At 42.3% G+C, this 22,318-nt stretch overlaps 1 protein-coding gene across 4 annotated transcripts; it reads right to left on the bottom strand.

The window, feature by feature from the left end:
- Positions 1-1,004: 1,004 nt before the first annotated feature.
- Positions 1,005-19,753, bottom strand: LOC120926364 (inosine-uridine preferring nucleoside hydrolase-like). Of its 4 annotated transcripts, XM_040336203.1 has the most exons (8): positions 19,657-19,753; positions 19,495-19,556; positions 17,469-17,591; positions 13,636-13,829; positions 11,436-11,615; positions 8,368-8,479; positions 4,692-4,828; positions 1,005-1,480 (listed from the first exon to the last, which is right to left on the bottom strand). In XM_040336203.1, exons 4-8 carry the CDS (start codon positions 13,816-13,818, stop codon positions 1,133-1,135), a joined length of 960 nt encoding a protein of 319 aa, XP_040192137.1. In that variant the 5' UTR covers positions 13,819-13,829; positions 17,469-17,591; positions 19,495-19,556; positions 19,657-19,753; the 3' UTR covers positions 1,005-1,132. The 4 variants fall into 4 exon arrangements, with proteins under 4 accessions (XP_040192137.1, XP_040192136.1, XP_040192138.1 ...); XM_040336202.1 differs by lacking the exon at positions 17,469-17,591; XM_040336204.1 differs by lacking the exons at positions 17,469-17,591; positions 19,495-19,556 and having other exon boundaries at positions 19,657-19,743.
- Positions 19,754-22,318: the final 2,565 nt, after the last annotated feature.

The following is a 22,318-nucleotide window of genomic DNA, read 5'->3' as shown; positions in this document are numbered from 1 at the left end:
ATAAATAAATAATACATTGTTTACAGAATAGGTTAAAATGAAAAAATGTCAACACAGTAAAGCATGCATTGAACACAAACACAGTATTAACACTTGTTTTTTTATTATTCAAAATAATTATATTTTCTTCCATTTCTTCGCTATACGATAATTTGATTTTAAATGTGTGAGTGGCTATTTTTTTAAATACATTTTATTTGTTTGGTTACTGTACCATTGGAAGTATTTTTTCTTCTCTCACATGTAAATGGCCATTCATGAATTCTATAAAGATACATAGTGATGTTCATATGATCCGATAGCTGAGATAGATAGATAGATAGATAGATAGATAGATAGATAGATAGAGATAGATAGATAGATAGATAGATCTATCTAACACAAGCGTACCATGCCAACATTGAGAGTTTGGTGAGTGCTATTCTGAGGAGAGGGATTACCTGTGCACACAAGGTGGTGTGTGGACAAAGCAGCTTCAGTGATGGAATACTGAATCACCCTTTTGTTTGTCAGCACTATCATCTGGTGCTGAATCAGGACAATTCTGCATCCCAAATCGCTAGATGTAAACGGGGTCTCATACTGGATTAACTATTATCTGTATTGATATTTCAATGCCGATTATAAAGTGAAAGAGTATGCGGTGAACATAGAACTTCTTTAACCTATCCCTATGTAAATCACAGCTTTTTATTTAAAACACAATGTATTAACAAAACATATGCTTTAAATATGAAAGGCTGTAATATGTGCATGTGAGTTTCGAAATGGGCAATTTTTATTTCAATCGGTTTCTTAAGGAAGCAAGCTGACCACTTCCACAATTAGGATGAGTGATTTCTGTAAATTACGTCCTTGGGAAATCCCTACGTGGATATTTATATAATCTACATAGTATGTTTACTGGTTTTGTGCTCCTTGAACTCAGGGAACAAAGTCTGTATATCACAGCTGAATAAGTAATACCTTCTATAGTAACTACTTTTGTCTTTCCTTCCTTGTTATTTTTAAGAATTAACTGATGGCTGCTCCCTGTTCTGATACTAGCATTGGCACGATTCTTGTGGTTATGTGGTTAATAGCAGCAGAGAAGTGATCACTTCCTCACTACAATCTGGTACAATGAGACAGGTTATTTCAATGCTTCCATTAAAAGACTTTTCAACTTCTCTGTGTCACATTTAGTCAGGATAAAAGCTTTATGTTTTTTTTGCAGTGTCTCCCGCAGATCCAACACCATCATCCCCCGAGTCAGTGCACCACTGAGCTCTACGCTTACCGCACAGTGAATGACACTGGTAACAAAGCTATCGTCTATGGCTGCCACCATGGCATAAGAATCACACGGCACAAATCCTTCAGTCCATGCTTCCCCTGCTTTGCCAGTGCATCCTTCTGTGTATTTCTCACAATGAGCTGAAATTTTCCTCATGAAGTCTGCCTTCTGGGTATCCTGGGCGAGCCACTCCTTGTAAAATGTCTAGGAAAAGACAACTGGCATTATTAATTGGTTTGCGAATAGAAGTATGAGCTTTTAGATACAATGGAGCTCTTAGTCAAAACTAAACATGGGACCAGTGGCGGCTGGTGCTCAAAATTTTGGGGGGGCGCAAACAAATGAAAAAAAAAAAAAAAACCAATTGCAGCCTCACTGTGCCCATCAAACGCAGCCACTGTGCCCATCTATTGTCGCCACTGTGCCATGCCATCAAATGCAGCCACTGTGCCATCATTTATCACCACTGTGCCATGCCATTAAACACAGCCACTGTGCCATCAATTGTCGCCACTGTGCCATGCCATCAAATGCAGCCACTGTGCCATCATTTATCACCACTGTGCCATGCCATTAAACACAGCCACTGTGCCATCAATTGTCGCCACTGTGCCCATTGTCACCACTGTGCCAGCAATTGTCACCACTGTGCCATGCCATCAAACGCAGCCACTGTGCCCAACAATTGTCACCACTGTGCCCATCAATTGTCACCACTGTGCCCATCAATTGTCACCACTGTGCCATGCCAAACGCAGCCACTGTGCCATCAATTGTAACCACTGTGACCAGCAATTGTTAACACTGTGACCAGCAAAATGCTGCCACTGTGCCCAGCAATTGTCACCACTGTGCCCTGTAAAATGCCCCCTCCCCCCGCCTGGCAATTACCTTTCTGGGGTCAGCCGTGCTTCTAACGTCCCTCGATGTCTTCTCCCTCCCTCAATGACGCTTCAGCCAATCAGGTTACCAGTAACCGAAACCGGTGAACCCGATTGGCTGAGACGCCTGTCACTCTTATCCAAGGAACGCACCCCCGTGCGTGCCGAGGATAAGCATCTGGAAGCCGTTTACAGCCTGAGGCTCTGATAGCCACTTCCACAGCCTCCATTATTCAGATGGCCGGCGCTCGCCAGGGGGCAGGCCATCTGAATATTCGGCGGCAATACATAGATTCATGAAATGCAATGCATGAATCTATGTATATTGTATATATATATATATTTGCCAGCACACCAGGAATCATAACGTCCAAAGATTTAATGCATATCTATTATGTCAAAAAGAGCAACGTTTCGAGGCCACGCAGGACCTCTTCGTCAGGACCTCTATGTATATTGTGTCAGTGGCGGGAGCCAGAGGGGGCAGCGCTCCAGCGCCCTCTATACACGCACCGCCACTGCATGAGACTGTTGGGAATACTTTGAATGCTAGCAAGTTACTTTTAAGAACTTTTGTATAAATTAGCAGCACTATTCTAACCATATGTAGAAACACTTGGTGAGATCTCTATCACAGTTATAATCTCTGTAGAAGCTAAATGTGATTTACCTCCAATTTAAATGTTTACCTACATGCATACAATATGTATGAAAAGCAACAATCAACATTTTAGCAATCAAAATGTGTACAACATATTGTCTCCAAGACACAAAAGAAAGTGAAATAATCAAAGTGAGGGAAAAATCCCATCTTACACAGTTGTCACCAGAACAGGTATCCTAATTAGGAGATGCCTGGGACCACTTGGAAGAGGTAGTCCCAGAAACTATTCACTTATGGTCCAGTATAGTTTGTTCCAGTGTGAGCAAACGGTGCCAGGGGACTGTGTACTGATTCAGGGATCTCTGGTCTGGTTGGTAGGAGAGTGTGCCCATACTACAAACAGCAGAATCATTAGGAGATCAAAGATGATATGGCCAGCATTAGTATTACCAGTCCCAACCCATGAGATCACGTGAAATGGTCCCGTTTGAGGCATCTAACAAAACTGCATAGTAATCCGATTCTGCCTTTGATTTCCTCATCTGCCTTAGAAATCCTAAAGAAGAAGCGGACTACTTGCAAAGGGTAAAACACATCTGAGGCCCAAAAACGGCTAAAACCACAACCTTCCCTTACAGTCTACAATTCAAATCTTGAAGTATACTGTAACTGAAGGCAAACCTTTTTTCAATTTTGGATAGAGTGAAGTTGGGATTAGAACACCTGCCAGGTTTTTTTTGTGGTCTGTGAGAGGGAAATAAACCTTCTCAAATAACGTATTTGTTCTATTTACTGTTATCACGGAAAGTGAAAGTAAAAGTAAATCCAAAATTTTGGGTTGTCTACAGAACAAGAATAGTGGAGATATATTCCAAGGGGGACACTAGTTCTGATGACAACCAGGGATTCCCTAACTTTAGAGGCATATTCCCTCAATTCCTGTTTTGGCTATGGCACAGAAAGTGATAGCAAATCTCCTCAATGAGACCCAGTTGGCAAAAATAAACCTTATAAAAAGGTAACAACCATCTCCTTACTCTAGCCATAATTTACAAACATAAATTGTCATTAACTGTGGGGTTTTAACATCCCCAGACTGTAAATGTAAAATCAGCCCTTACTGTCCTGAGCCTCCTATGAGGCTGCTTTCACACTGATGCACTGCTGGTGCAGCACAGTGTACCCATGGCTTTCCTGCAGGTTAGCTGTATTGAGCCATAGACTTTTATTACATTTTGTGGGAGTGATGCACTTTATGAAAGTGCTCCAAAACTCCTTCATTCAGGAGTGTTAGAGCGCTTTTAGAAAGCTCAGTGTGAAAGTCACCTAATAACCCTTTTTTTTTTGTATCAGCGCAAATATGGCCATTGCAAAAGTGCAATGTATGTAATGTTGGATACACTGACCTTGCTCTCCAGGCTACTAGAAATGTCTCAGGTAAAGTGCACTTAATATCACTCCACCTGAGACAGGAGCCGGCACTACTGAGGAAGCATCAGCTTATGCGGCTCCTGCTCCCTCTGCAGCCTGCACTGGCTTCATTCCCTCTGATGCTCTGGGATGGCTGGCTGGCAACCTGCTGATCATGATCTGGGCTTGCAGACCCGCCATCCCAGACCATGGCCATGTGCTTCCCTGGTTTGAGGTTGAGGGCCACATCAGAGGGCAGCCCGCAGGTCATGAGTTAAGTACCCCTGCCCTACAAAAGGTAGAAAAGCCCTAGCATAGAGAAGGTATTTAGCACTGCACAGCAAATTTGTGATCAGCAGCGATTGCTTTTCTGTCATCAATTACCTCAAACCAAGGGAAATGGACAGAGCAATATCGAAGTCTTTTGTTTGGTGCATGTACAGTATACAGTAATCCCTTCTCAATATAGAAAAAGAACAAAGAATGTATTTAAAAACAATAAAACTGTATTTCATCTTACCCAAGGTAGCATGTTTTTAAAAGTGAACTCCCAAGTGGAAATGTGAGTTGGACAATCAAAGCCATTTAGAACTGCATATGCAGCTTCTGGATCACATAAAAAGTTGAATTCGCCACAAGCAGTGAAGTTTCCTCTAGCTAAGAATAGAAATAAAAATAAATGTAATTAAAAACAATAAGAAAGAATTTGTTTAGGAAAGCAGGACTGCCAACCCAAAATGTACTTTAACTGCTTGCCGATCAGCCGTTATATACGGCGGCAGGTCGGCTCTGCTGTGCGAGATCACGTAGCAATACATCATCTCGCCGAACAGCCAATAGGGGCGCGCGCCGCTGGAGGCACGCAGGCAAGCCCCCAGCTCGCCGACGCGCGTGCCCGGACACGATCACCGCCGGGCACCCGCGATCGCTCGTTACAGAGCGAGAACCGGGAGCTGTATGTGTAAACACACAGCTCCCGGTCCTGTCAGGGGGATAAATGCCTGATTGTCTGTTCATACAATGTATGAACAGCGATCTGTCATTTCCCCAAGTCAGTCCACCCCCCCCTTTCAGTTAGAACACACCCAGGGAACATACTTAACCCCTTCCTCGCCCCCTAGTGTTAACCCCTTCCCTGCCAGTGGCATTTTTATAGTAATCAATGCATTTTTATAGCACCGATCGCTATAATAATGCCAATGGTCCCAAAAATGTGTCAAAAGTGTCCGCCATAATGTCGCAGTACCGATTAAAAAAAAAAAAAAAAAAAAACTGATCGCCGCCATTACTAGTAGAAAAAAAATAATAAAAATGCCATAAAACTATCCCCTATTTTGTAAATGCTATAACTTGTGCGCAAACCAATCAATAAACGATTATTGCGTTTTTTTTAATGAAAAATATGTAGAAGAATACGTATCGGCCTAAACGGAGGAAAAAAATTGTTTATATATTTTTGGGGAATATTTATTACAGCAAAAAGTTAAAAATATTCATTTTTTTCAGAATTGTCGCTCTATTTTTGTTTATAGCGCAAAAACTAAAAACCGCAGAGGTGATCAAATACCACCAAAAGAAAGCTCTATTTGTGGGAAAAAAAGGACGCCAATTTTGTTTGGGAGCCACGTCGCACGACCGCGCAATTGTCAGTTAAAGCAACGCAGTGCCGAATCGCAAAAAGTGGCCGGTCTTTGACCAGCAATATGATCTGGGGCTTAAGTGGTTAACTGATAATTGCCTAAAGCACGGCCAGCTTAACAATTTTAAAAATAATGACCGTAAAATGCTTATGATGATTGCTCTCTTGTGGAAACAAAGCTTAAATGTCACCTCAATAGAGTTTGCACTAAAAGATGTGAGTGTCAGCATGTGTAGAACTCACTCAGTTTAAGTTTATATACACATCTGGCACTTGTACACTCTGCTTTTCCCTATGTAATGGTTATGAACAAAAACAGATATGTTTGAATTGCAGTCTGGGTGACACCCAGAAACAGGAAGTGTAATATTTGCACTATTACTAGGTGACAAAGGGAAAAATCCCGAAATCAAAACTAATGTGGGCACCTTATCCAAAAACTAGGAAGTTGCAATATATATATATATATATATATATATATATATATATATATATATATATATATATATATATATATATATATATATATATATATACATATATACACACACACGGCTTTTTTTTCAGGGGGAACTTGGGGGAACTCAGTTCCACCACCTCTGGCTCAGACCCTTTGGTGCCTTCTCACCACAATCACTTGTAAACACAGAAGTCTGGTTTCTCTGTTTACAAGTGACAGCTTTGTAACCCCCTGAACTCTGCACTCTGAATGTAATGCAATCCTGGTATTTAATGCCTCTTTAAGACCCTTCTACTGTTTGTGAAATCTGAATGGGTCATGGTTGAGTTCCTGCACCTATTTTCTGAGAAAAAAATCTCTGTATATATATTTTTTTTTTTTGGTTTAGATATGCGTTAATCTGATTGTATTATATTTGTTATTATTGCATAAAAGCTTTATTTTACAATTAAAACTTTTTTGTTATACAAGAGCCTCCACAACACTGGTTGTGCCAAGTATTCTGGGTTTAAAGGATAAGTTAACATGTTACGCCCATATTCAGGATGTAACATGTTACAGATGCACTGGCCCCCACGCCCCCCGTTTTGACAGCGAGCGGGAAATCTTCTCCCCCTGCTCGCTGCCAAAAACTGGGTACTGGCTACATCATTCATTTACAAAGTTCTGTAAATATGAAAACTACAACTACTGACATCCTTTGCATCCAAGTCAATTCAGCAATCTCCATCCAGTAAAATAAATCTAATAAAAAATATTACATGGCCCCTTCATAATATCCACAGTAGGTGTGTAGACCCAGGAACTCAAGTGAGCATATTTTACTAATAACAGTTCTAAACAATAAAGAGATTGTCAGGTTAGTTTGGGGTGGATGGACCATCAATGAAATTAATGGATTTCTATAGAATGATCACTGTTTAAAGCAGGGGTCTCAAACTCAAATTACCTGAGGGCCACAAAACAAGTTTTCATATGCCATGGGGGGCCGCATGCAAACTTTCAAACTTCAAAAACAACAGTACTGGTGTCAGCGAACACATTATTAACCCCCAGCACTGGTGTCAGCGAGCGCATTATTACCACCAGCACTGGTGTCAGCGAGCGCATTATTACCACCAGCACTGGTGTCAGCGAGCGCATTATTACCACCAGCACTGGTGTAAGTCAGGGTTTGACAAATTTGCTTGGAATCTAGGAGCCAGCTAAAAAAGTTAGGAGCCAGAAAACGCACCCTGTCCCGACAAGCTTGCGCGCAGAAGCGAACACATACGCGAGCAGCGCCCGCATATGTAAACGGTGTTCAAACCACACGTGAGGTATCGCCGCGATTGGTAGAGCGAGAGCAATAATTCTAGCACTAGACCTCCTCTGTAACTTAAAACATGCAACCTGTAGATTTTTTTAAACGTCGCCTATGAAGATTTTAAAGGGTAAAAAAGTTTGTCGGCATTCCACAAGTGGACGCAATTTTGAAGCGTGACATATTGGGTATGAATTTACTCGGCGTAACATTATCTTTCATAATATTAAAAAAAATGGGGATAACTTTACTGTTGTCTTATTTTTTAATTAAAAAAAGTGTATTTTTTTCCCAAAAAAGTGCGCTTGTAAGACCGCTGCGCAAATACGGCGTAACAGAAAGTATTGCAGCGATCGCCATTTTATTCTCTAGGGTGTTATATATATTTTTTATCCTAATGTTTGGGGGTTCTAATTAGAGGGAAGAAGATGGCAGTGAAAATAGTGTAAAATGACATTAGAATTGCTGTTTAACTTGTAATGCTTAACTTGTAATACCAACGGCCACCACCAGATGGCGCCAGCTCACATCTGGTGGTAATAACTTGTAATACCAACGGCTCACCACCAGATGGCGCCAGTTTAAAAAAAAAAAAAAAGTTTCTTTTTTTTTTTTTCCTCTTTGCTCCCCCCACTTCCGCCCTGCCTGGGGGCCATTTATAACTGGTCCGCGGGCCACAAATGGCCCGCGGGCCGGTACTTTGAGACCACTGGTTTAAAGAATAATAGACACCAGAGGCCAAACTGTAGGAGTAGGTTTATGTGGCTTATTCAAAATAAACGTCATATACTTACACTCCATGTTACCTCCCATAATGAAAAGGCTTTTGATCTTTTGTGGGAAAGTTGGATCCATATTGAGAGCTAAAGCCAGATTTGTCAATGGACCAGTTGCAACAAGAATTACCTAAATTTAAAAATATGTATGATGAAACACATAGCAGAAGGACATCGGTTTTTCTATAGATAAGGCTTTACTCAGAATATTCTTTCAAATACATTGAATAAACACTGTCCATTGATTGGACTAACCCAAGATACAAATGAACAAGCAAATTGCTTGGTGGTTAATAGTTCTGTGAACCACAAAGACGCTGGAATAGACTGTTGGATAATCCTGTGGATATCCAATTACTATGCTAATACATGTTGACTGGGGTTTTTGTGATTAAAATGTGCCATGCATTACAGCTTAATTAACTCTTACCTAGTTTATCAAGTCTCACAGAATTACCAATATCAACTACATTGTGTCCATGAAGTATTGCAATTTAATATCCCTACAAACTAATGCATGCTCTACATATAGGATGGACAAATAAATGTTGAGCGATATTAAAGTAAACCTTTAGTGTTGTCAAAAAAACAACAACTAAAGCAATGGTTGGCAGGTTGTTGACTATACAGGTAATATATTTGCAATTATGGTTCCTTTAATTGAAAAGAAGCCTTAGTTTATAATGAATAGCCATACCACAGGATTGCTTTAAGGACCTTTGAATAAAATGCAAATGAGGCTTTAAACACTATGGGCCAGATTCAGGTACAATTACATTACTCCTCGGTGGCGTAACGTATCCCATTTACGTTGCACCGCCGCAGGTTTACAGCGTAAGTGCCTGATTCACAAAGCTCTTACCTGTAAACTTGCGGCGGTGTAACTTAAATCCGCTCGGCTCAAACCCGCCTAATTCAAATGGGGCGGGCACCCTTTTAAATTAGGCGCGTTTCCGCGCCGAGCGTACTGCGCATGCTCCATCGCGTGAATTACCCGACGTGCATTGCGCTAAATGACGTCGCAAGGACGTCATTGGTTTCGGCGTTAACGTAAATGGCGTCCAGCGCCATTCACGGACGACTTACGCAAACGACGTGAAATTTAAAATTTCGACGCGGGAACGACAGCCATACTTAACATTGCTTAGAACGTAGCCCTAATTTTACAACGCGTATCTCGACGGAAACAACGTAAATTTAGATCGAGGGACGTTCGTGAATCGCCGTAACTAGTCATTTGCATATTCTACGCTGACCGCAATGGCCTCGCCACCTAGCGGCCGGCCTAGAATTGCATCCTAGGATCCGACAGTGTAAGTCAATTACACCTGTCGGATCTTAGGGCTATCTATGCGTAACTGATTCTATGAATCAGCCGCATAGTTAGGACGGGCGGATCACAGAGATACAACGGCGTATCAGAAGATACGCCGTCGTATCTCTTTTGTGAATCTGGCCCTATGATTGCCAGGTATGACAGATTTGCTCTAGTCCAATTGTAGAATCGTATTTGTTTTTCAGTAAAGGAATGTTTCTTTCGAATACCTCAAAAATCAAGTATTATGCTGCGTACAGACTGTCGTTTTTTGTGATAGAAAAAAACGACGTTTTATGTGATGAAAAAAAACGACGTTTTTGAAACTTCATTTTTAAAAACGACCTAGCATACACACCATCGTTTTTTCAAAATGTTCTAGCAAAGTGCGGTTACGTTCAGCACGTACGACGGCACTCTGTTCCATTCAATCTCGTTTTATAACTTGCTTCTGAGCATGCGCGGGTTTAAAAACGTTGTTTTAAACGTCGTTTTGCCCACACACTATCGTTTTAAATGACACAAAAAACGACGTTTTGAAAAACGACACATAAAACAACGTTTTCCCCACACACGGTCATTTTAAATGACGTTTTTAAAAACGAATTTTTTTTTCATCACAAAAAACGACCGTCTGTACGCGGCATAAGGCTACTTTCACCGTGAGGTGCTTTGCAGGCGCTATAGCACTAAAAATAGCGCCTGCAAAGCACCCTGAAAGAGCCACTCCTCTGACTCCAGTGTGAAAGTGGAGCAGTGTGCTGGCAGGACGCTCAAAAATTTCCTGTGAGCCGCATCTTTGAGGCGCTGTAGGAGCGGTGTATACACTGCTCCTAAAGCACCCCAGCCCAATGAAATAAATGGGCAGTGCCGCCGAACCGCCGGCAAGGTGCCGCTTCAATCGCGCTTTTAACAGTTTTTTAGGTAGCTAGCGGGGGTTAAAAACGACCCGCTAGCGGCCGAATAGCGCAGCAAAGACGACGGTAAAGTGCCGCACCGCTCCAGTGTGAAAGTAGCTTTACTGCTATAGAAGTAGGTATGTTTATAATGGCATTTGTTGAGAAGCCTTAGCAGTTCTTTACATCCCTTTATCATGTTTCCAAGCAATTTAGGTTACCTCATGATGGCAAAGTTCTCCAAAATAGATTTTCCAGAGTAAGAAAAATAATCTGAACTCTGCAAAAAGGTCCACTGACTCTACAGCTGAGAATAAAGCTAGGATTCCAAAGGTTTGACAAAACATGAAATAAACATGCCTTCTCTTTGATAAGGAAAGGAAACAAGGACATGGACTGTTCCTGAAAGCTGGATAGCACTGATGTGTATTTGAAAATGTTGTACTGAATGGGAATACCCTTTAAATAGGATCTTCACCATAGAAATAAAAAAATTAAAAAGTCAGCAGCTGCAAATACTACAGCTACTGACTTTTATGAAAAGGACACCTATATGTTTAGAGATCCTGTGCTGTGCTCAACCAGGCTAGTTCTTTGCTGGTTTTCAGGCCCTCAGTGCTAACACGTTTACTGTGGGACTCCTTCCAACTTCACAGTCGGCTTTCCACTGCCGATCTGCGAGCCACGCTGAACTTTGTGAATGGTCTCACAGCTTTCTGGGACATGTCCCAGAAGGCTGGAAAAAAAAAGGGGGGGGGGGGTGACCTTACGCCAAGATCGCCTAGGCGATTCGAGTGGAAGTTTGAATGGGTTCCTATCAAGACTAGGTACCTGCTCCCCCCAAAAAGATGTGCCAAATGTAGTAGAGGTCGCACCTGCCCAGGATGTTCATTGGCTATCCTCAGCATTGCAAGAACTGCATGTTCTTTGTTCAAGGCTTCGTGACCAGGGAATGCAAGATCTGAAACATTGCCCAAGCCATCTACTCCATGATATTCGCTTGCATGGATATTTTTCCCAAGTAGCGGTCTGCTTGCTCCACCATAAACAGGAATCTAATATGCAAAGAAAAAAAAAAAATATTGGATAACATGAATTCAATAGAAATGAAGAGCTCTGGTCTATATATCCTCACTGCAGAACTGGTTTAACAATTTAGCCTGTTTCAAAATCTGTGAGAATGGAAATAGAATGGTGTCATAAAATAGAGAACTAGGATCATTGTTTTCTGTGTCTGCCCTGCTTTAGAATGAAAATGTCAATTGAAAATAGGTGATGTGGGTATATACAGTGGATATAAAAAGTCTACACACCCCTGTTAAAATGTCATTTTTTTTTTTTTTTTCCATCACAAAAACCTGAGACAAAGATAAATAAATAATTTCAGAACTTTTTCCATCTTTAAATTGACCTATAAACTGTACAACTCAATTAAAAAACAAACTGAAATCTTTTCGGGTGGGAGGTGGATAAGTTAAAGTGCCTCTGATTAACCCCCAAATAATTTCTAGTAGGTCTTTTCTGACATTTTCTTAGTCGCATCCTACAGCAAAAAACATGGGCCCAGATTTAAAAAGCAATTGCGCCTGCGTAACCATAGTTACGCAGCGCAATTGCTTACTTGCCCCGGCGTAACGAGTTTTCCAGATTCAGAGAGCTCGTTACGCCGACTGCAGCCTAAGATATGCGTGGCATAAGGCTCTTATGCCCTCATATCTTAGGCTGCATTCTTACGTTGGCCGCTAGGTGGCGTTCCCGTTGTGGTCAGCGTATAGTATGCAAATTGCATACTAACGCAGATTCACAACATTACGCGAGCCCTGCGTACGCAGTTTACATTGTTTGCGTACGTCGGGTTTCGCGTAAGGCTGCACATGCTAAAAGCAGGGGCAGCCAATGCTAAAGGATACCCGTCGTTCCCGCGTCGCGAAATTTGAAGTTTACGTCGTTTGCGTAAGTGAATCGTGACGTTCACTTTGAAGCAAATGACGTCCTTGCAACGTCATTTGCCGCAATGCACGTCGGGAAAGTTTCCCGACGGAGCATGCGCCCTACGCTCGGGGGCGCTTCTGTATATTTCCGCGTCAAATATGCAAATGAGCTGGATACGCCGATTCACGAACGTACTTGCGCCCGGCGTATTAAAATACGCTGTTTACGTAAGGCGTACGACCGGCGTAACTTTACCCCTCATAAAGCAGGGGTAAGTCATGTTAAGGTATGGACGTCGGAACAGCGTCGTATTTTACGTCGTTTACGCAAGTCGTACGTGAATGGGGATGGGCGTAGGTTACGTTCACGTCGACTAAGCATTGAGCCGGCGTAACTTAGGGAGAAAATTCGATGTGAGACTGAGCATGCGCCGTTCGTTAGGCATGTCATTTACGTGGGGTCACGATTCATTTCCATACAACACGCCCCCTACCAGCCTACTTTGAATTACGCGGGCTTACGCCGGCCCATTTACGCTACGCCGCTGTAACTTAGGGCGCAAGTTCTTTGTGAATACGGTACTCGCCTCTCTAAGTAATGGCGGCGTAGCGTATATGAGATGTGCTACGCCCGCCTAAACTTAAGCCATTCTTTCTGAATCTGGCCCAGAGTTTCCAATCATCAGAGGGATCTCATTTTTAAAAAGGTATCAGTCAGGAGAAGGGTACAAAAGACTTTCCAAGGCATTAGATATACCATGGAACACAGTCTTCATCAACATATATACACACACACACACACACACACACACACACACACATATAAAAAAAATCCCCCCCTCTCTGTGAATTTGGTGAGCTCCTAGATCCCAGGTCCACACTAGACATAGGGCCTAGACATATGTCTGTCACAAAGCTAAACCCAGATGTACATAGGCAGGATGGGTTGGAGTGCTAATAAGAATAAATGGCACTGCAGTGCTCCAACGCACATATGTATTTTTACTAAAATTATCAGGAGACAGAGAGAGAAAATAAGGACAGAGTGAACAATGAGGAAAATGTTACTGAAAGCATAACTATTTATAAACATAACTTTAGACAGTACTTAAAATATATATATATATCTGGAAACCACAGCTACCTCAAGTCTATTGCAGCATTTCAGAACACACAGGACATTCCTGCAGACATTTTCCAGGGTAGAGTTTCCATGACAGCAGGTTATACCCAAGATTTCGACATCAGGAGCTGCCAGAGCCAACATAAGTGCTTGGGCATCATCCACCCCACAATCCACATCCACCAGCAGCAACTTCTTGGACATGGTGTGTAATTCTGAAAAAACAAAAGCAGTCCTGAGATGAACTGAAGTGGTTCCTTCCCAGATTTCAGGTCAGAGAAGGTGAAAAACATGTGCATGCAGAGAAAAGTATAATAAGATAAACTCTTCCAAAACCATTAGTAAGACCAGTATGTTGCGTCAGATGATTTAAATGAATAATGCAGTATCAGTAGCAGACAAGACTACCCTCAAGCGGGTACGTCAGCAGGTTATGAGAAAAATAAGTATAGCACATATGGAAGGAGTGCCAGAGCAAAAAAATAAAAAAAATCCAAATTAAATTTATATTGTGTTAAAAGACAGCCAATGTGTTTTGGAGGTCAAAGGTGTTGTAGTATATGTGGTAATATATACTATATAAAGGAACCCCCCAACATCAGGGCTTTAGTTAAAAATTAGAACCTTGAGTGGACTCAAATAAGGCAATTTCCTGTATGAATCTGCAGGGAAGAGGATTGCTGGATTTGTTTTTTAATGAAACAGACCATTTAACACTGACAGTGGTCCTAAAGAGCAGCTTTTATTTATCCACTTACTGACCACCAGCAGTGCATTTAGATCAGGACTTTAACGTAAAATGCTCTTGTTATGGCAGCACTTAGTTGCCATAATCCCCAATATCATTTTGTTCTGTGGGCGATTTGTCGTTGGTAAAAGTGGCCCCAGCAAATCCACCAGTGTCACTTTTAGAGACAGCGGGAGAGGTGCCCCCTCCCTCTTGTCACTTCCCAGTCTTTTTCAGAGCTGTCGGTAAGCCCGGAACTGATCCGATGCGACCGATGGCTAGGCAGGAAGTCTAGTGAGGGCAAGATAGCTTCCACTTGGCTCTATGTCCTTGGAGGACTGGAGCGCCACTTTCAGGTCTCGGGCTTAAAGCAGAGGTTCACCCTAAAAACAATTTTCTAACATTACATTGTGCTCACTCTCGACATTGACAGCACGCAGATTTTTTTTTTTTTTTTTTTTTTTTTTTTTTTACGTACATACCGTTGTATCGCTAGTTTCCCCGCCGGCTTCCGGGTAGTGGCTCCCTCGTAAGTGGGCGTTCCTATGCACAGGCTAATTGATTGACGTGATGACAAAAGCTTTCCCACGGTGCATATTGTGCGTCACGAGTTGCCGAAAGAAGCCGAACTTCGAGTCGGCGCTATACGGCACCTTCGCACCGACGTTCGGCTTCTTTCAGCAACTTGTAATGCACCTTAGGGAAGCTTTTGTCATCACGTCAATCACTTAGCCTGTGCATAGGAACGCTCCAGGAACGGCCACTACCCGGAAGCCGGCGGGGAAAATGGCGATACAACGGTATGTACGGCAAAAAAAAATCAGCGTACTGTCAATGTCGAGAGTGAGCACAATGTAATGTTAGAAAAAATTTTTTAGGGTGAACCTCCGCTTTAAAGAGAAGATTTCTTTTTTTTTTTTTAAGTCAAAGTGTCATTTTTTTTGCTTTTAAATGAGAGATCTGGGATCTTGTTGATCCAGATCTCTTAATAAAGAGGACTGGTCATGTTTATTTCTATGACAAGGGATATTTACATTCCTTGCAATAGGAATAAAAGTGATCAAAAAATACAAATATAGGGACAGTGTACAAATAAAAAAAGTAAAATAAATAATAATAGAAAAAAAAAAATGGAATGTCCCTCCTGCTGTGCCCTTTTCACTGTGCTGCAACTTATCCAGGGAGTCATGCACAACCCCCTACTGAGCCAATTCCTCACAACGTGTATGGCCCCAAACACAGACAGTATGCTTTAGGGGCCAGAAAAACGCATTTCAAAAAAAGTTGTAGCCCTGGTTCACACTGGGTACGATTTGGAACGATTTAAGATGCGATTTGACATCTCAAATCGCATCTCAAATCGGCGGCATTTGCCGGCAATTGTCGGCAATGGCACTGTCCTAATCAGTGCGACGCCGCATCTGCGATTTCAAAAAGTAGTTCCTGTACTACTTTTTGCGATTTCGGGCCGCGATTTACATTAAATTGCGGCCGAAATCGCGGCAAAATCGCGGTAAAATTGCGCATTTTACCGCGATTTTGAATTCGCAGCAGTGTGAACCTAGGCGTAAATTGATTTGCATTTTAATGAGTGAAATAATCATTTGATCTCCTTTCATTCAGCAAGATTTCTGGCTCCCAGGTGTTTTCTATACAGGTAATGAGCTTCTTAAAAGAAGTGCTCCTAATCTCAGCGCCTTACCTGTATAAAAGACACCTGTCCACAGAAGCAATCTGTCAATCAGATTCCAATCTCTCCACCATGGCCAAAACCAAAGAGCTGTCCAAGGATGTCTGGGACAAGATTGTAGACCTACACAAGGCTGGAATGGGATACAGGAGCATCGCCAAGCAGCTTGATGAGAGGGTGACAACAGTTGGTGTCATTATTCGCAAATGGACGCAACACAAAATAACTGTCAATCTCCCTCGGTCTGGGGCTCCATGCAAGATCCCACCTCATGGAGTTTCAACGATCATGAGAAAAGTGAGGAATCAGCCCAGAACTACAGAGGAGAATCTTGTCAATGATCTCAAGGCAACTGGGACCATAGTCACCAAGAAAACAATTGGAAACAGTACGCTGTGAAGGACTGAAATCCTACAGCACCCGCAAGGTCCCCCTGCTCAAGAAAGCACATGTACATGCCTGTCTGAAGTTCGCTAATGAACATCTGAATGATTCCGAGGAGAACAGCGTGAAAGTGTTGCGATCAGGTGAGACCAAAATCAAGCTCTTTGGCATCAGCTCAACTTGCCGTGTTTGGAGGAGGAGTAGGAATGCTACCTATGACCCCAAGAACACCATCCTCACAGTCAAACATGGAGGTGGAAACATTATGCTTTGGGGGTGTTGTTCTGCTAAGGGGACAGGACAACTTCACTGCATCAAAGGGACGATGGACGCCATGGACTGTCAAATATTGGGTGAGAACCTCCTTCCCTCAGCCAGGGCATTAAAAATGGGTCGTGGATGGGTATTCCAGCATGACAATGACCCAAAACACATGGCCAAGGCAACAAATGAGTGGCTCAATAAGAAGCACATTAAAGCAGTAAAAAACCCATTCTGTGCCATTTCCACCAAATCAAGCTTTCCTACCTCATGAATGAGTTGCTCTGTGTAAAACGCTTCCCACCTTATCCCTTTCTATGTAATCTGTCCTTTTCTAATAAATGACGCAATTGGCACATGCGCAGTTAGTCCCGTTTTTCCGGCAGGCTCTTCTTGCTGGAAAATTGCTGGGGCTGCGTCATTTCCTTTGGCCGATGTCAGCCCCGAAACATGACCCCCTCCTGCTGAGAAGCTGATCCTAACCCTATGTGACTCACTACGTCACAGGGGTTGGAGCGCAAAGCCCAGGACAGAGCTGTCTGAAACAAAAACGAGGCTTGGCTTAAGGAAGGAATGCGCACGTGCGGGATTATGGCAACAGAAGAAGAGTGAGGGAGCGGAAATAAAATACATGGAAAACAGGAGTTATAATGGCAGCGGCTGAGTACAAGCAGGGGCGAGCATAAAAAGTTACTTTTTCAAGAAAGAACGTTCTATTTGCATAATGTATGTGGCGCATAGCTACTAAACAGCAACAAGAAATTGCATATTACTGATTTGGGGTAACATTACCTGAGTTTACTACCACTTTAGGGCACTGGAGTAGCCTAGCACGTCTCTAATCCCATAGAAAGTACGTGGAGGGAGCTGAAGGTTTGAGTTACCAGACGTCAGCCTCAAAACCTTAAAGGGTCACTAAAAGAAAACATTTTTTTTGCTGAAATTACTGTTTATTGGGTATAGAGACATAAAAGTTAACTGATTGCTTTTAAAAATGATTACAAATTGAATTTAATCTATCATATAATGTGCCTCTAGTTTCACTTTCGGTTTTAAAGGACATACATGAAGTTCCGGGTGAGAGGTGAGTCGGGAAGACTCACAGAACAAAAACAAACAAATCCAGGGCAGTGTTTTGTTTTTAAAATGAATCTGAGATGTGCAAACCTGGTGGCCAACTACAAGAAATGTCTGTCCTCTGTGATTGCCAACAAGGGTTTTGCCACAGAGTACTAAGGGTCCTTCCACACGTGCGGACCGTTCGTCCGTTTTTTCATACGTCCGTTTACGGACTGCAATGCTTTCCAATGGGATAGCGTACGTTAGCGGATGAGCATCCGCTAACGTCCGTTAACATCCGTCTCCGTTAAGCTTCGTTTTTTTGAACGGAAGAAAACCCTATTTTTCTTCCGTCAAAAAAACGGAACGGACGAAAAACGGATGTTAGCGGACGATCCGTTTAACATCCGATCCGCTAACATCCATTTTTCATCAAAATATGTAATAAAAATAAAGTTCAAAAAAAAAAAAAAAAAAAACGGATGAAAAAACGGATGGAAAACGGATGACAACTGATGAAAAACGGATCAACTGATGATAAAAAACTGATCTAAAAAACAGTCCGCACGTGTGAAAGGACCCCAAGTCATGTTTTGGGGTCAAATACTTATTTCATTCATGAACTACTTCCCTACTGCTCATATGATGCCCTGGACTTGGGGGGGGGGGGGGGTATCTGAAGGATGCCTGCAGCTACAGGCATCCTTCAGATATCCTTTTCAGCCGGCGATTCTGCGCACCACAAGAATGATCATAGCGGCTGTTCCGCCGCTTGATTGTTCTTACAGGAGACGGGAGGGGACGTCCCCTCCCTCCCGCTGCCATCCGATGCTTCTCCAGGCTGTCCCGTACCATCGGGGGGAAGATAGAGATTTCCAGTCATCTCTATGACCATAGGAGGCCCGGGCGCAATGTTATGACATCACGCCCGGGTACCCGGAAGTAAACAAAGCCGCAATAGCGGCTGTCAGCATGAGATCTCAGATTTTTTTTCCCGATCTCATGCTTTCCAGCCTGACCCCGCATCTCTCCATAAAGAGGACCTGTCACAATAGATTCCTATTACAAGGGATGTTTACATTCCTTGTAATAGGAATAAAAGTGATCATAAAAAAAAAAAACTTTTAAGTGTAGAAAATTTAAGTAAAATAAAAAAAAAAAAAAAAAAAAATTGCCCTGTCCCCATTAGCTCGCGCTCAGAAGCAAACACACACGTAAGTCCCGCCCACATATGTAAACGCGGTTCAAACCACACATGTGAGGTATCGCCGTGTGCAGCACTAGACCTCCTCTGTAACACATACATACACATATACATATATATATATATATATATATATATATATATATATATATATCAGAGGAGGTCTAGTGCTAGAATAGTTGCACACGCTCAAATGCATAATATATATATATATATATATATATATATATATATATATATATATATATATATATATATATATATATATATATATATATATAGAGATAGAGATAGAGATAGAGATAGAGAGATGACTGGTGAAGTCTCTATGTACAGTTGGTTGGTAGTGGGATCAGTATGGGTGAGGGGTGACTGATAAGACCCTTGCTTAGCACTGGTTCTCCCCTCACAATCACATAAACATATTACATAACACTGAAAGGACAAAGTAGAAGGAAGAGAATTCGCCCAGAGGCGATTCAGTTCGCATGTGTTGCATTATATTAGTTTCTCACTCACTCAGAATGCCAGGCACTACTCACAAGTCACACTCACCAAACACTTGCCAGGACTCTCCGCTGACTACACAACTTCTGTCACCGCCTGGAAAGTGTACCCTGGAGACACACAGAGGGGGTCAGGATAATATACAGCACGGCACTGTCTGTTCTGCATGTGCCACGGTCATGTGACCAACACACCATTCTACACACCTACCTGTACCGTCCTGCCGCACCTACACCGCTATACGATAGTCCTTCTTCACATTAGCCCGCCTCCAGCTTTCATTGGCTTAACGCGGACCACCGTGCTGTCAATCACGAGTCATTTATTCTGCCCGCCCCATGGCTGCGATTGGGGCTCACCGCCAACCAGCTTGCTGTCAGTCACGAGTCCTTTTTTTTTTTGTTGCCCGCCCCCAGCTATGATTGGCTTATTGATAATTAGCGTACTGTAAATCACACGCTTTTTGTCGGCTTACATGAGGTTGGGGAAGGCTAGGCTGGGGGTGGGGAGAAAAGTGAGTACAAGTAATGTGAGCTGGGAAAAGTTGCAGTTATTTCTAATAATGTCAGTAGGTAGATCTGCCAATTCACACACATTTCCACATGCATTTTAATAGATCGATATCTCTCTTAATAGATATATTTATATATCTAGATATATCTATCATGTATCTATCTATATATAATGTTTGGGGGCTCTAACCCCCTCATGCCTAAACCTTTTTCTGACACTTGTTTACAAGGTAAAATCTGTATATCTTGCTAGAAATGTACTTAGAAGTTCTAAGTATTTTTCTAGCAAAAAATATGGATTTTAAAGTGGAGGTCCGCCTAAAAAAAATATATATATATATATATATATATATACCTGTCCAGGGTGCCCGCGATGTCGGCAGCCAAGGTCGATCAATCACTCGGCTCTTGGCTGCCCCCGCCGCCATCCTCGGTGAGGGAATCAGGAAATGAAGCCTTGTGGCTTCACTTTGCGGTTTCCCTACTGCGCATGCGCGAGTCGCGCTGCGCCCCCTCACTGGTCCTCGCTATCTTCTGGGACCTGTGTGTAGGCGCGGGACATGACGTAGGTCACCGCGATCACTGCAGTGATCTATATCAGGAAGTGGGAACAAATACCTGTATTACACAGGTATTTTTTCCATCCTCCCCCTGAAAGGTGCCAAATGTGACACCGGAGGGGGGGGGGGGGGGGTGTCCAAAAAGTGGAAGTTCCATTTTTGGGTGGAACTCCACTTTAACTTGTAAACAACAAGTGTAATGCCGCGTACACACGATCATTTTTCGGGTTGTAAAAAACGAAGTTTTTTAAAAATGTAATTTAAAACGATCGTGTGTGGGCTTCAGAGAATTTTTCGGGTCTTGAAAAACGGGCAAATTTTTTTTCGAACATGCTCTATTTTTTCAAGACGTTTTAAACGTTGTAGTTTTTCGGGTTGTAAAAAATGGTCGTGTGTGGGCTTCAACGACGTGAAAAATCCGCGCATGCTCAGAAGCAAGTTATGAGACGGGAGCGCTCGTTCTGGTAAAACTAGCGTTCGTAATGGAGTAAGCACATTCATCACGCTGTAACAGACAGAAAAGCGCAAATCGTCTTTTACTAACACGAAATCAGCTAAAGCAGCCCAAAAGGGTGTCGTCATCCGAATGGAACTTCCCCTTTATAGTTCTGTCGTACGTGTTGTACGTCACCGCGCTTTGCTAGAGCATCTTTTTTTTCACGATTGTGTGTAGGCAAGGTCGTTTTAATGATCAAGTTGAAAAAAACTTTGTTTTTTCTAGAGCCTAAAAAACTTTGTTTTTTACAACCCGAAAAATGATCACGTGTACACGGCATCAGAAAAAGGCTTAGACCACTTTCACACTGAGGCGCTTTTTAGGCACTTTCTTGCTAAAAACAGCGCCTAAAAAGCTCACGAAAACGTATTACCATTAAATCAATGAAATGAATGAAAGCTCTTCAAAAGCACCTGAAAAGCGCTTCAAAAGCGCTCAGTGTTTTTACTGGCAGTTTAGAAGCGCCTCAGTGTGAAAGTGGCCTTAGGCATGAGGGGGATAGAGCCCCCAAACATTATATAAAAATTAAATGTCAATCAAAATCAATCCACAAATGAATGTGCATAAGTGATCAATCAATTAAAAATTGGTTCCATAGTCCATAGATGCTGACAATATTCAATGGAGGAAAGAATACGGCTTGACTGCAGATAAAAGCATACACGTTCTGTTCATTAGAATAAAAGGCGATCAACGCCGCTTACCAGATTGGATGGATCTCAAGTTATAGAGATCGTAAAGGCATATAACAAGACACTCAGCCGACCACAGATAACCTTCCAAGGATTCCTATGCTGATGGGAATACTCTGCTTATGCTTTATTAGGCTCCTGCTTCAATGTATCCGTTCAGTTTCTCGGCAGGTAAATGTCCAGATATACTTCCAGATCCAATGGATAGGTCAGAGAAGAAAAAAAATCATGGTGCAGTAGTCATTTGAAGGTTTATTTAGAAAACACACATGATACTGTCAACCACAAAAGCAACAAAGTTTAAAAAACACAAAGCCGCAGCATGTAACCAGACCGGCTTGTGCGTGGTGACATCAAGGATAGTGGCTCCACCCGACGCGTTTCCTCATACAGGGTTTCGTCTGGAAACGGAGATCGTATCCGGACATCACTCACCACGTAACTTAAATAGCAAAAAAGCCGCAAAGCAAACAAAGAGACACACCAAAAACAACACTGAGAAGAAACTCACATGTGTCACCGGTGTGACCCGTACATCACAAATGCCAAGAGAGCTCAGAGGATAGATCTCGACCAACATATCCCAGAAGCTACTTCCAGCGCCTAACAAGG

This window comes from Rana temporaria, chromosome 2 (genome assembly GCF_905171775.1).
Source record: "Rana temporaria chromosome 2, aRanTem1.1, whole genome shotgun sequence".
NCBI classification, from domain to species: domain Eukaryota; kingdom Metazoa; phylum Chordata; class Amphibia; order Anura; family Ranidae; genus Rana; species Rana temporaria.
This window is presented reverse-complemented; position numbering and strand designations above follow the sequence as displayed.